This window comes from Athene cunicularia (assembly GCF_003259725.1).
Source record: "Athene cunicularia isolate RWA chromosome 2 unlocalized genomic scaffold, athCun1 chr2_part2, whole genome shotgun sequence".
Taxonomy (NCBI): domain Eukaryota; kingdom Metazoa; phylum Chordata; class Aves; order Strigiformes; family Strigidae; genus Athene; species Athene cunicularia.
Genome location: NW_020799096.1, coordinates 9459550 through 9472713, shown reverse-complemented (window position 1 = coordinate 9472713; position 13164 = coordinate 9459550). Strand labels below are relative to the sequence as shown.

General features: G+C 38.8%; 1 protein-coding gene across 1 annotated transcript in view; it reads right to left on the bottom strand.

The window, feature by feature from the left end:
* Nucleotides 1-3037: 3037 nt before the first annotated feature.
* SUGCT (succinyl-CoA:glutarate-CoA transferase) overlaps nt 3038-13164 on the bottom strand; it is a 330401-nt gene continuing 320274 nt past the window's right edge. Inside the window, exon 13 of the mRNA XM_026843996.1 lies at nt 3038-3394. Coding sequence (XP_026699797.1) covers nt 3231-3394 — 164 coding nt within the window. The 3' untranslated portion in view covers nt 3038-3230. The remainder of the gene's footprint in view (nt 3395-13164) is intronic.

The following is a 13164-nucleotide window of genomic DNA, read 5'->3' as shown; positions in this document are numbered from 1 at the left end:
TTATCCTTGATGCATTAAAATATCCCTCAGTGAGATCCTCAGGCTATGCAAAACAAGCCTGACCCCACCAGTTTTTCTGGGTGATTTATACATGGTGAAGAGCTTTACTAGCTTGCATGGAAAAGAAAGGAAGACAAGTTATATGAGGAGGGCTGAGGAAATATTTTGCATGGTCAAGACAATAGAAGAACAACGAGATCACCTAATGCAGAGAATGGAGCCAAAGGGGCCATAGACCATGGAGTCAGAACAGATGACAAAATGGAATCTCCCTTTCCAATGGTAGCTATAGCTTCCTGGGAAACAGCTATAGGTGGGTCCAGTTTTGAACCAGACAACAGACGTGTCCTCTCTCTCTCTTTTTTTTTTTTTTAATACAGTGATGTGTAAATCACACATGTGCATCATGGCAGTACCAACACATTCCTCTCCAATTTAAGCAGAGAAAAACAAACATTCATTGTCAGACGCAGCTGTGTATAGTCGTTCCTAACTACATCCTTTCCTTCAAACTGGGGGGATCTCAGTTTATGAGATCCAGAATCCCATGTGATGGTTGATTTCTAGTTTTGCAGTACAAGAGAAAACCATTTTGAAATTACAAGATTGTCAAAACACAATTGAGCTCTAGAGAGATGTATTCCTGAAGATTCTTGGGAAGAGTTCAGTAAATTTTGTAAACACTCCTTTTCCACATTTATTTGTTCATTTTTAAAGGAAAGGGGTACTAAAACAGCTTGGGTATTATCATGACAATTATTTAACTGTCTTTGAAATTATCCAAAATCAAAGGACCAAACCTTGTGGAAGAGCAAGATTTCATGATCAGACCTTGGAAGCTACAGGATTTCTAGGCTTCCAGACACCCATCTAATTAAAGGCTTCCACTTATTTTTGACTTGAAGAAGAGTTAGCAACAGTCTGTGTGTGAGTATATGACTATAACACTGAGAAATGGTATCTGGATTTCTGCGACTGCAGTAAGGACTGGAGGTGAGACAAAATAATGTCTCTGATTATCCCTTCAGGCATTTGACTGTCAACACAAAAAAAAAAAAAAAAAAAAAAAAAAAAAAAAAAAAGAAAGGAAAACATTGTTTGCATGTGAACTCTGCACAAAATATGTTATGGAGTTAATAGCCTGATATTCAGCTGATCTAAAACAGCATTGTTACGTTAAAGTCAAAGTTCTGCCAGTTTACTGTAGCCAAGGATGTGGTGATTAGCTATTTCCATGGCTTAGAAAAGCGCAGAAAAACAAGAATTTTTTAGAAATCTTTGAACAAAACAGAACAATATTTTACTATATCTTATGTACGTGATTCTTAGAAATGGGAAGAAAAGAGCCCTTAACGAAGTAAAACCAGCAAATTTACTCATGAAGGTTATCTAACAGTGCTAAATAGTTTTCATTAGTAAACAAAGTTCAGTTCAATACCAGATGATCCATTCTGTGTGACGTTGAATTCAAATTGCTGCTTTTCTCATTAAAAAAGGGATGTTCCCCTTAGATTAAAAGGAAGGTGGACTATACCAAAACTTCTTTCAGTCAACTTTCAATTCTTCCCCTATGGTGTCCCTATTCTCAATTCAGACTTATTTCTATATTTATTTAAGAAGTCAGTCTTCCAGGATCTCATGATTTCTTTAGCACATGGTCAGAGTATTGAGTTTGGTGCCAGGAATGCGGTGAAAGAAAAAAAAAAAAAAAAAAAAAGGAGATCTGAAAAAAAGAATACAAAAACACAGAGAAAACAACCAAACAAATGAACCAAAACACACTAGGCTTCAAAAATGAGCAATCACAGTGGGGTTCCACTGCAATTTGATTATGTAATAACCTCTTTCTTTCCCCAGAAGGTAATGCAGATTTGTGAAGTTCAAATGTAATACAGAGGATGTTGTTTGTTAGAGTGAAAACAAAGTGACAAGCTAGTTATAATGCCAGGCCTGTTTCCGATACTTTGAGAGAAATACCGACATTAGGTGTTGAGTGTCAGTTTGAGTTAGTTTTATTTAGTTCTAGGAACAGAAGGGCTTTGCCTTGCTCCCAGGGCATACACAACAAAGGTTAGACCCTTGCCATATGCTGAGTTTGCTTTAGCTGTAAATTCTATACTGCAATAGAGGAGCATGGCATGTCTTCTGGGCGTGAAGTACTGCCAAATGGGTTTGAGGAGAAGAAATGGCTCTTCTTTAGACTTTTCCTTACTGTCATGGATCAAATTCTTCCACCTTCTTGCAACATGTGGCGCCTTACTCTTAACAGCAACCCTACTGCAGGATATGGTATTATTAAATCTGAGGAAGGTTTGTCAACACTCACCATGTTTTAATCATGGGGGTGGGACTGAGTCAAAAGTTTTGCACAGATTTTAACCTGTGCAAAGGTGCTTTGGACGGCAAGTAGAGTCAGAGATAGGGATCAGTACCTACCCACAGAACCAGACTGAGAAGTCTGGCAAGTTCTGGTATTTGACATTCAGCATGTGGTTTTGTGTGGATCAATGTTTAATTAACAGTACCCTGGGCCTTTCTGAATAAATTACAAAAGACTATTCAATCACAGTTTGTCTCTAAACTGGTCTTGGAATAGGCTTGTTTCATAACTGAAGAGCTGTGCCAATTTCAGCTTATTTCTGCTAACATGCTGGGATTGTCATGACCATGCAATGTAATATAAAGACATACTGGTAATTGGGAATACCGGGGAACTGAAGTGAGTTTTACAATGGTTACTCTACCCATGATTTAAAATAGAGATGGACAAAGAGTTCCTGACTGATAGTTCTGTTCAAAACCAGTTAGATCAACCACCAGTTTGTACATAAACTATTTTCTACTAAAATAATTGTATAAGGCAGCTTTCTGCAACTGGAGATTCTAGTATACAAATGTTTAAGGTTCTGCTTCTTTTCTCAAGGGGACAAACGTGTAGGCAATTATTGTAATTACGATAAGAACTCAATTTTTCACATGAAGTACAGAAAATGAGTAGCCACACAGGACTGTATAATTAGTTACATTTACCCCCCCCCAAGAAAATCTTTCACTCAGACAGTATAAGATTGTTTATTTGATACATCAGTGTTAAAATCATACAAACACACATGGAAGAAAATTAGGAATTAAATTATGTCTTCTCTTTGAGTCCCATTAGGGGAGCTGAAGGGAGCAAAGAGAGGACAAAGTAATGTGAACTCAGTGTGAAGGAATGTAGCTAATGTTCCTTATCTGACCTCATGCTGAGCCACAGCACCAGTGCGGAGCAGCTCTTCTATGGCATCATCGTCATACCCCAGCATGTCCTTCAGTATCTCCACTGTATGCTGTCCAACAAGTGGAGGTGGTTTCGGATGTGACACAGCAAATTCACTGTATCTGACACCTGGTCCTGTAAAAAAGCAGATAGGAGGGAAATTATTTTCAAAAGTTATTGCCCATATTTATAGTGAAGTGACTATGCTAGTTTACAGTATGTTATTTTCACAGCAGTCATCATAGTCATTATCACAGAAATATTTTGTAATTATAGACTAAAAAAATTCCAATTCACATTAATATACCAATAAGTCAGTTTTAAGTAGTTCACTCAAACTCAGAATTGCTGAATACTCGCCCAATGTTAAGGAAGTTTTCCCATTGTTCCCAGTGATATGTATATCAGGGTACTCCAAATCATACTACACCACAGGTCTACCACTCTCTGCTACCTGAATGACACAGGCAATGCTCAGCCCATGCAACAGGATGTGATGCAGAAATCCCCACGCTGCCTACAACAGGAGGCAGCACAAGCATAAGAACACAATGAAGTGTCATATTAACACACTGTTACTGCTGCAGCAGCTCTTTGGACAAAGGGAGGGACCATCTCCAGTTAGCAACAGCTCAAGTGCCTCTGCAGTGTGCTCCGTTATCCTGCAGCGACGTACGACTGACATCATGCACAGCAGCGATATTCCCCAGCTTGGTTTACATTTTTGTATCAAAAATATAGGTAGCAGCAGCCGTAAGAAAATCAACAATGGTTTATTTACTCTGGCAACAATAATTTCAAAGGTGGAAATCACTTAGGGAAGCTGGCAACGATACCAAGATTTATATGTCTATTGCAGGTAGTCAAATCTCATTTCTTAACAATTCTCTGTAGTGAACTGTACAGAGATTTCAGTGTAGTTCCCTGAAGACAAGTAGCTATACCATTACTACCAGTCTCAGAAGAGAGAATAAGCCACAAATATACTCTGGCATCAGAAGGTATGCACTCAGCATATGCATAGAAAGACTAACTGTTTTATAGGGAAATAGAGGAAAATAATTTCCTGAATTCTCAGTTGAAAACTTTAATACAAAATTCGACAACCTTTGAGCCTTTGGTCAATTGGCAAAAGGATTTCTCTATTCATAGCTATGGTCTTTATCGTAGCATCAAAAAGAATTTACAAGAAAAATTATATGTAGTTATGTCTTTGCCTATCACAGTACAGCTTTACGTAGAAATGCAAAGAAACACATAGAGCAATTTAATAGGCAGAACAGTGTTTGACTTATTTCTGAAGAAACAGAATATCAACTAGCAACGGAGATGAAACACAGCAAGAAGTCATCCTATAAGGGCACGAGGAGAGAAGTTCGCTATTTGAAGTTACTATTTATTTGAGGAGAGATGCTGAAAAGGTCATGCAGAGTGCCAAAATACGCCACTTTTGCAACAGTCTTCATCAACTGTAGTCCAATGGTTAATATGGTAAAGGTTTTCACCTCAAGGTAGGACAAAGTAAGATAAAGGGTGCTTAGAAAAACAGTTTTTTTCAAGCTGATTTGGTACGTTCCTGACAAGTATGCTCCTGGAAGAGGTCAGGTATGGTTCCTGTGTTTAAAAAGAAAAGGAGGTAGAATTGGGGAATTGTGGACCAAATCATTTAACTTCAAGTTCCATTAGATACTGAAACAAATAATCACAATGAAAGTACCCGAGATGAGTAACAGCTGGCATGTATGTATCTATTAAGAACAAATAATGTACACTCAATCTCTTGTCTTTATACCAGGAGAATATGAGATACATCCCATCTAACTTCAGATAACAATGCCTAGGTATGGATTTTCAGTTGCTTAGATTGTGTTTGGAGTCACTGCAGATGAAGAGACACACTTACAGTGTAGGTCTTTTAAGATACTGGTAAATGACTAAACCTGGCCAGATTAATTGTGATCACCTATGTTTCTCCATAAAGGAGAGGGTAGACAAGTACCTTAAATGCAGACATCTAAGGTCAGGTGAGATGGCCCTCCAACCACTAGCATGCCAGATCAAGATTTGACTTTCAGAAAGAAAATGCTATTTTCCATAAACTCACTAAGGAAACATGGTCTAGGCAAATCTGACGCCAGGCACAATACTGAGAGAATTGCTACCTGGGATCCTGTAAAAGAGAACATTTCAAGTGAGCTCCAGAGGAATCTGTTCAGGATGAAGCACTAATCAGTATATTTTTACTGGGTTGGTTGATGGAACTCAGATTATACCTGCTCAGGTTTCTGGGGACTTCAAGCTACAACTGACTGTGAAGCAGATTTCACAATGATCTGGCGGCACTGGAGAAACGGTCTGATAAAACAAGGTGAAATTCAATAATGTCAAGGGGAAGGAATTACATTTAATTACATAAATATAGGGAAGGGGACAAATAGCAATGTAGGAATTGCTAGGGGTTATTCTAGATCACAAAGTGAAAATAAATCAACAACATCATGCTGTTGTAAGGCAGGCAAGCATCATACAGGGATGTACAAACATGAGAGAATCCTGCAGAACACACAAAATGATCTTTTTTCCTCTAGTTAGAGCTGGCAGGTCACAGCTGGAGCTGTGTCTGCTGTGGGGCCCCCATTGCACAGCCAGCTGGAACACCTGAAGAGGTTCTACAGGACACCAACAAAAGTGATCACAGAAAACATGACATACTGAACAAAGTGGGATCATGGACCTAAAGAGAAAGGCCAAAGAAAAAGGTCGTCAAAACTGTCTTCAGAAAAGGTAAAAAATAACCACCAACAATAACAAAACCACACAAACTCACAACTCCCCCAAAATCCATACAACCTTTCTGCAAGGAAATAAATCCTTTTTCACATTCCTGATGAATGAGAAACAAAGGATTTGAATTGTAACAAAAAACCCTGAAAATAAGTAGTAGAGAATAAATTTTCATAATGATAGGTGTGGCAAAATGCTGAAACAGGCTATGTGAGGTGGTTGTGGAGTCCTTATCTATCAGGTCTTTAGGAACAAAAAAATTATTCTAGCATAGCTGATTTTAAGGCTGATTCCTGGGGCTTGCTGATGGATTAGATGATCTCCCACAGCTATCCATGAAAGCTAAGAAACAGCTTACATGAGGGGTAACTTTTCTACTAACTAATTCCTCTAATTCTACTCACTTTGAACACAGTTCAATTTTCAGAGGAAATCTCAGGTGAGAGATCAGTACATTTTAAAGGGACATGTGACATCGCTAGGCAATATTTGTATTAATTGCTCTTCCTAGGACTGACTGAGGGCTGAACTGGCACTAGTGCAAGCCACAGGAATGATTTATCTGTGCCAACTGAAATTCCTCTGAAGATAACTTCAGAGCAAAAATGCCCCTTAGAGATGTATTAGTCTAGAAATTCAGTGTAGCCACAAAACTATTAGGCAATTTCTATTAAAAATATAATAATATATAGATATAAAGCAATCTTATTTCAGGTGTGTGCAACTGAGAACTTTTCATACTGAGAAATCAGCAAACCTTCAAAGGAACTAGTTTAGAAGCTATACACTTTTCACTTGCTTGTGCAAATTTTTGTTAGTATAAAAATTTCATATCTCAAACCCTGGGAGTATTTTCAGCGACATCAAAAGACTCAGAATAAAACCTCTAATGAGAGAAAAACAAAATTGACATTAAGTGTACAACAGGCATAGAATGCTTCACACTTCCCAAAGAAATTAATCTTACAAACTACAGCATGCTAGAAAATTGCACAGCAATTATAAAACCAGTGTCTTCCTTGAGCTTTTATTGTTTGATGCATAATTCATCACGCTACTTTTCACTTTGATAGAGTTATAAAGTTATCTACATTCATTCAAAGGAGCTACTTGCTAATGATCCATCATTAACGATTCTCTGTTCTTTCCTTGTGTAACTTCTACTTGGCTTCTGTGTCAATTAGGAGGGTGCAAAGCTTGCCAGTCAGGCTTCAGCAATCCCACGCTCCTACCGAACAACGCTCCCGGAGAGCAACCAGCAGAATGCTATGCAAATGCTAATTAAGCACAACTGCCTTATGAGGAAACCATCCCTTGAGGCAGAGAGAGGTGAACTGCTTTAATTAAGGTCAGAAGCATTTGCATGTGGGTGAGTTACAGGGAGCTTTACAGATGAAAACAGGCCTTTGCTGGGTTACTGGTTAGAGGGGGTTAGGCAGCAGTCACCAGAGCATCCTGGCTGTAAGCAGGACACAACACTCAATTTACCCATGAACTTAAAGGGACACATACCATCACCTGGAAAAAACAACAAAGGAATGAGTGGTAGCTGTGATTTACCTTTGTCCTGTTAAATTAAAAGGAGTCTGTTTCCCTTCTTGCTTTGATTACCAATGCCAGTAAACCAAAGAGCACTTTTACCAAATTCAAATTCTAGGCTAATCCTATTATTATTATTATTATTATTATTATTGTTATTATTATTATTTTGACTTTGGCACATTGCTAAAATACATCCTGTGCATCCCACATAATTATGTACAAGAATTAACAGTGCAACAATAAATCAAAATTTGTATCAGTTGCAACCACAGTGACAACTGTACCAAGATATCCTGAAGACTTCCCTGGTACTTGAACTCAGCATCATCATAATAAATTCTATTTCTTTGGTGCCTACCTACTATGGTATTGCTAGGCATCAAACTGAGCTGTTACGTTAAGACATATTAAACACTTCAAGCAAAAGACAAAAATGAGATAAAAACCCCTGAAACAGGTCCACAGGAAGGGTCCTGCAAGAATCAAACATTCACCCCAAACAGGTGAAACACACAGCAGTCTTTGCAGTGTGTCATTTGGCACTGCTGAGATTTGGGGCTGCAGAAGCAAAGTCAGTTTTACTCTACAAGCAGTTGAAATTAAAGTTGAATTTGAATGATATTAAAGGTGCAAAGCACAGTATATAAAAGTGGATAAAGGTAATAATCTTTCCTTTGTCCTGACAAATAGCAGTCCTGCAGCACTCTGCAGCAATCACCAGATAACACTTTTTCTACAGCACAGGTTAGAGCATATTGAAACAATCTAACTCTCAAACTATGTAGAGACTATCTTAAACTATCAGGCCTGGGGACAGCCAAGCTCAGGGAAAAGTCATGATTATTTGTTATTGTTCAAGTGGGACAAGGAAAGGAAAGGGGAAGTTTGAGCTAACGTATGTGTATACATTCTGCTTGCAACATATCATCTACAATTGCAAAAAAGAGCAATGAGAAATCCAACACCACTCATTAGTTACTTCTACCCCAGCTCACAGTGTAGTTTATATACATGTAGGAATTGCATGAAAACAAACCGAACACTTGTGCCAATAACGGTGTTGCTACATAACAGTTTGCAGTTCCAATGAAATATCATCGACAGTCAACAGCGATGGCCATGGGCCAATACATTTGCACCCAGATCCCATATATTCTACAGGTCAAGTGTTTGGAGCATACAATTGACTGGCTATGAAACTTTAGGCAAAGTAGGATCTGCAGGAAACAAGCAGTGACTTTCAAGGCAATGAAAAGGAAAACAATACCGAATAAATCAGCAAGAGGTGCTTCATGACTGCCATGAAGGGTATTCGGGCATTAGAAGTGATGCATGCAGGGATATATTACCAGGAGTAGATGAGGGAGACTTCATTGTGAGTGTCTGGTCTCTTTCCCTTTGGTCCCAGCCATGACTTCTGTCAACTGGTTATTTAAGCTAAGAAGATGAGGTGCCAGAGCACAAAGTACAGCCCAGCTTGGCTACACTACCTTTACACCAGGCTTCTTCCCCTTGATGAAATATAAAGTAGAAAAGTACACAGAGACAAAAAAAAATCTCATTAAAAAGTCCTGCTAGTATGAGTACTGCACACAGGCTTCAAGGAAATCTCCAGATGAATGATCTGCTCCATCCTAACCGGGGAACTCCCACATTTTTCTATTTCTTACCACAGATCTTAAAGTTTGGGAGCTTGGAGAACTTTTCAGGAATCTATTTAATTGCTGGAAAAAATCCTTTCCTTTTGCATTGCATTAGAGCTAGTGATTTACCTTTTAAGAACAACTCGTAATAGATTTCAAAAAAAGCAATTAAGGAGATAATATTCTAAGACTTGCTCCTGCTTCCCCCACTGCAGCTTCCACTTCCTCCCCCACTTCGAGCACAGCCACGCAACGTGTTCACTTGGCATCCAGCACAGCTGAGAGGGTGGAAAACTTTGGCAGGATGAGTAGGAATGAGTAACTGGGAGTGGAGAGGATGGACAAACTTTTCAACCGGTAATTAAAAAAAAAGTAAACCTTGTTCTAGGTGCCATACAAACACAGATATAAATAAACCAGTAAACAGTAGTAGTAAACAGTAAAATCAGTAGGGCAGTAAATCGTATCAATACTAGAAATATCTATAAGCTGCCTGTTTACCTTTTCTCATTTGGACAATGCTGACTGCCATGGGAGAACTATGAGGAGCGCCTAACGTCACAAGAGTCAACCATGTAAAAACTGAAGCATCGTGAGGGGAATGAGTTGACAGGCAGAGTATAAACATAGTTTACGTGTGATAGCCATAGATGGACGTCTAAAAATCAGGCCACTTTTAGACCCACACTTAGGCATTCAAAGTATCCATTACATAATTCTTAAAACCCTTTGCCAAGTACATTTATAAAAATACTTTCTTACCTGAAGCTGCATATATAGAAATGCATTAAAAAACATTTTATGTATTTCCTATCAACCAACATCCTGGATATAATCAGTATAAATACCACTCAACATTTATATAACGCTTTACATTTTCAGAGCGTCACCATACTAACTGTACTTAATTAATCTTGCATGACTGCTGGAGTAAAGGAAATAATTTATCAGTCACTCTGGTTGCATATTTGAGAGTAATCCCGCATAATTACACCATCTGAATAACGCAATTTTGTGAGAGGACTCTTGGCACCAAAAAGCTTTAAGAAAGTTGCAGAAAGGTGGTGTCTACTGCTTCCCACGTGTATCGCCTCACAATGTTAAAATTTGGCCTAACATTCTGTACAGACTCACATGGTCCCGCTCCTTCCCGAAACCCCCAAAGACCTTAAGAGGAGATTCAAAGAAAGACAGGAAGGAAGATGACTAGTAAGAATACTCGAAGGTAGCAATTTTAAAGAACCCTAAATTCCCTAGGTAATAATCTGTAGCTCCATTTCCTAAGGAAACAAGTTTATGTGTCTGTGCTGTCTTTCTAATCATCTGTTTGTCTGCCCTGTCCCCACCACACACAGTAACTTCTAAACCTGTCAATCTTGACAGAAGTGTAGAAATCCCAAGGAAAATTAAGTTCTTACCAGTGTTGTGAAAATTGGCAACTGCTGAAGGACAGACACCAAAATTACTGCCTTGATGACATTAAAAAAACCCAATGAACTCAGCTGTTATATATTCTGTTTGGCTGCAAATGGCTCACCAGTAAGCACAAACACAGCTCTGTAAGAGTCACCTAGCACATACTGTCCGTCCCTGGGGAGACAAGGCATAAAGGACATGAGGAAAGTTCACGTTATCATAAGGATTACATGTAGGGTTTATAAAGGTCGTACGTCTGAAGGAGAACACTATTTAGTTTCCATGTTCATGGAACAACTTCTAGGTATCTTTTCTACAGTACTGTACAAGGTGTATTCAGGCTGTGCAAGCCGAAGGCAAGGAAGTTAGAGACTACTTTAACATAAATTGTTCTTTCAGGAAGGAGCTAAAGAATGAGATGTCAAAGAAGAATAACTGGTAGAAGCCCTACAAAACTCCAAGAGGAAAAACCTACAGAGGCAAGCCTAAACTACTGAAAATCCAAGCTAAAAGCATAATTTGTCTCAAATCATAATCTAATCAATACAAAACTCGATATATAATCCCACCACAGGATGTGGGTTAACCACAGGATGTGTACCTAATGCAGAAATTATGGGGTGAGCTAAAAGCCTTATGCTATGCAGGAGGTCAGACTATATGATCATAACGGTTATTTCTGTGCATAGAACATATGGATTTTTGAAATGCCCATAAGCAAAACTGTTTCCACCCAACAGGGCTGGGGTTAAAATGGCCTATCTGAACCTCCTCTGATACCTAGGAGGTCAAGTCACATGCTGTTCCATGTAGACATCTTTACTTTAAACCCAAAGGCCTTAATTACTATATCGTAAGAACAGTAATTAGTGAGAAGTGTGCTCCTAGTATGGAACAAGAAAAATCAAAACGCTACCTGAAATAAGCCTCTTGTAAGGATAGAGAATTGCCTAGTTGCAACATGCTCATGTGATCCTGGAAGCTGAATCATGTCCCCAGCTGCGCAGGAAGGCAAGAAGCTGCTTGGGGCCCTCCTACTGAGCCTGGTGAAAACTATTTCCAAGTCCCATGCCTTGTGGTTAGTGTGACCCTGCATGTTGGAATAAGACACGCCAGCCAACCCAAAGTGTCTGTATCTCCTCAGTACACCAATTTGTCCTTTCCTGTGTCCTGTCTCCAGCCATAAGTTAGATTCTTTGGCTCTTCAGAGACCCCAAAAGTAATCGTCTTGACCAGCTGTGCATCATCAGAGTGGGAGCAGATGAGCTCCTCCTTACTCTTTAAGCAACGAGCTGAAGCCCAGATACCTGAAGTTGATTCTAGTCTCTTAATTCAGGGATGCAAGACAATGCACACTGAAGAACATACACAGCCTGATCCTAAAACTGGGTATAATTTTCTCTCTAATCTCTTACTTGATAAAGCATCACTTTTTCAGGGTAGGAGGCTTTAAGCTTTTTCCAAACAACTGGTACAAATAACTAAAACCTAAAAACCTTTAGGCATTCGTTTAACACAACTTTGAGAGAATATTGAAAACATTCACTTAAGCAACTTTTGAAAATGTTTATCACTCCCAAACACCCGGACAAGGTTCACGAGTCTGACCTTCCAGCTCCTAAGGAACATTTTTCTGTGGTCTGTCCTTGAAGTCTCTGTCTAGTTATTTCTGCACCCTTCTATAAGCATGGATATCAGAACATGGCACAGATTATTGCACAGAAGAAAAAGCATTTTTCAGTATCCCCTTTTGATATCTTTAAAGAGTAGACCAGGTCTTTTCAGTACACCTTTTAATAGGAATGTATGTTAAGATGATTATTTGTGATGACTCCAATCATGCTTTTCTAAGCCCCTTTTCAAAACCAGGTGTCTGTTCCACAGGTCTACCTGCCATTTCTGTCTGATGGTATTAAAACCCACTGTAACAGCTCCTTTGGCAGCAATAGTTGGTAGCCAGAATAGAAAGTGAGCTGGATGGCAAATGGTTCATGGCAGCAGCAGTCTATCACGTTGCTTTGCTTTAGTTCCCTAACCTCACCACAGACCATCTGTATATTAGTACAGATGATTTATTAATTTATTTAGGATGATTAATGTCTTATGACATCCATCTTAGCCTGAAAAAAAAAAAAAAAAAAAAAAAAAAAAAAACTTCAGCCCACCTCTAGCAGAACTATTTTCAATCACTTCTTAAGACTTTTACATTATTTTTCCCCAACAATCCCTTGCTTTGGCCAAAGGATTAAGTGTCAGAGGTGTATTGCTATAACAAGGCAAAGATCAGACATTTAGTTAGATGTCAAATCATGTGTCTGTCATGTGCTGTATTTGTATTGCCATGCACATTTATTCTATGCATCTTTAGACCGTTCCTCTGTGGCCACAATACACAGTCATATAAACCTTCATATTCGGAAAATTCAACAGTTGGTCGATACTTTCTTGCCTGGTTAGTGACCCACACCAAGTAAGTATCTGCTGAGTGAGTATTAAAATAATGGAAAAAGCCATCAGCTG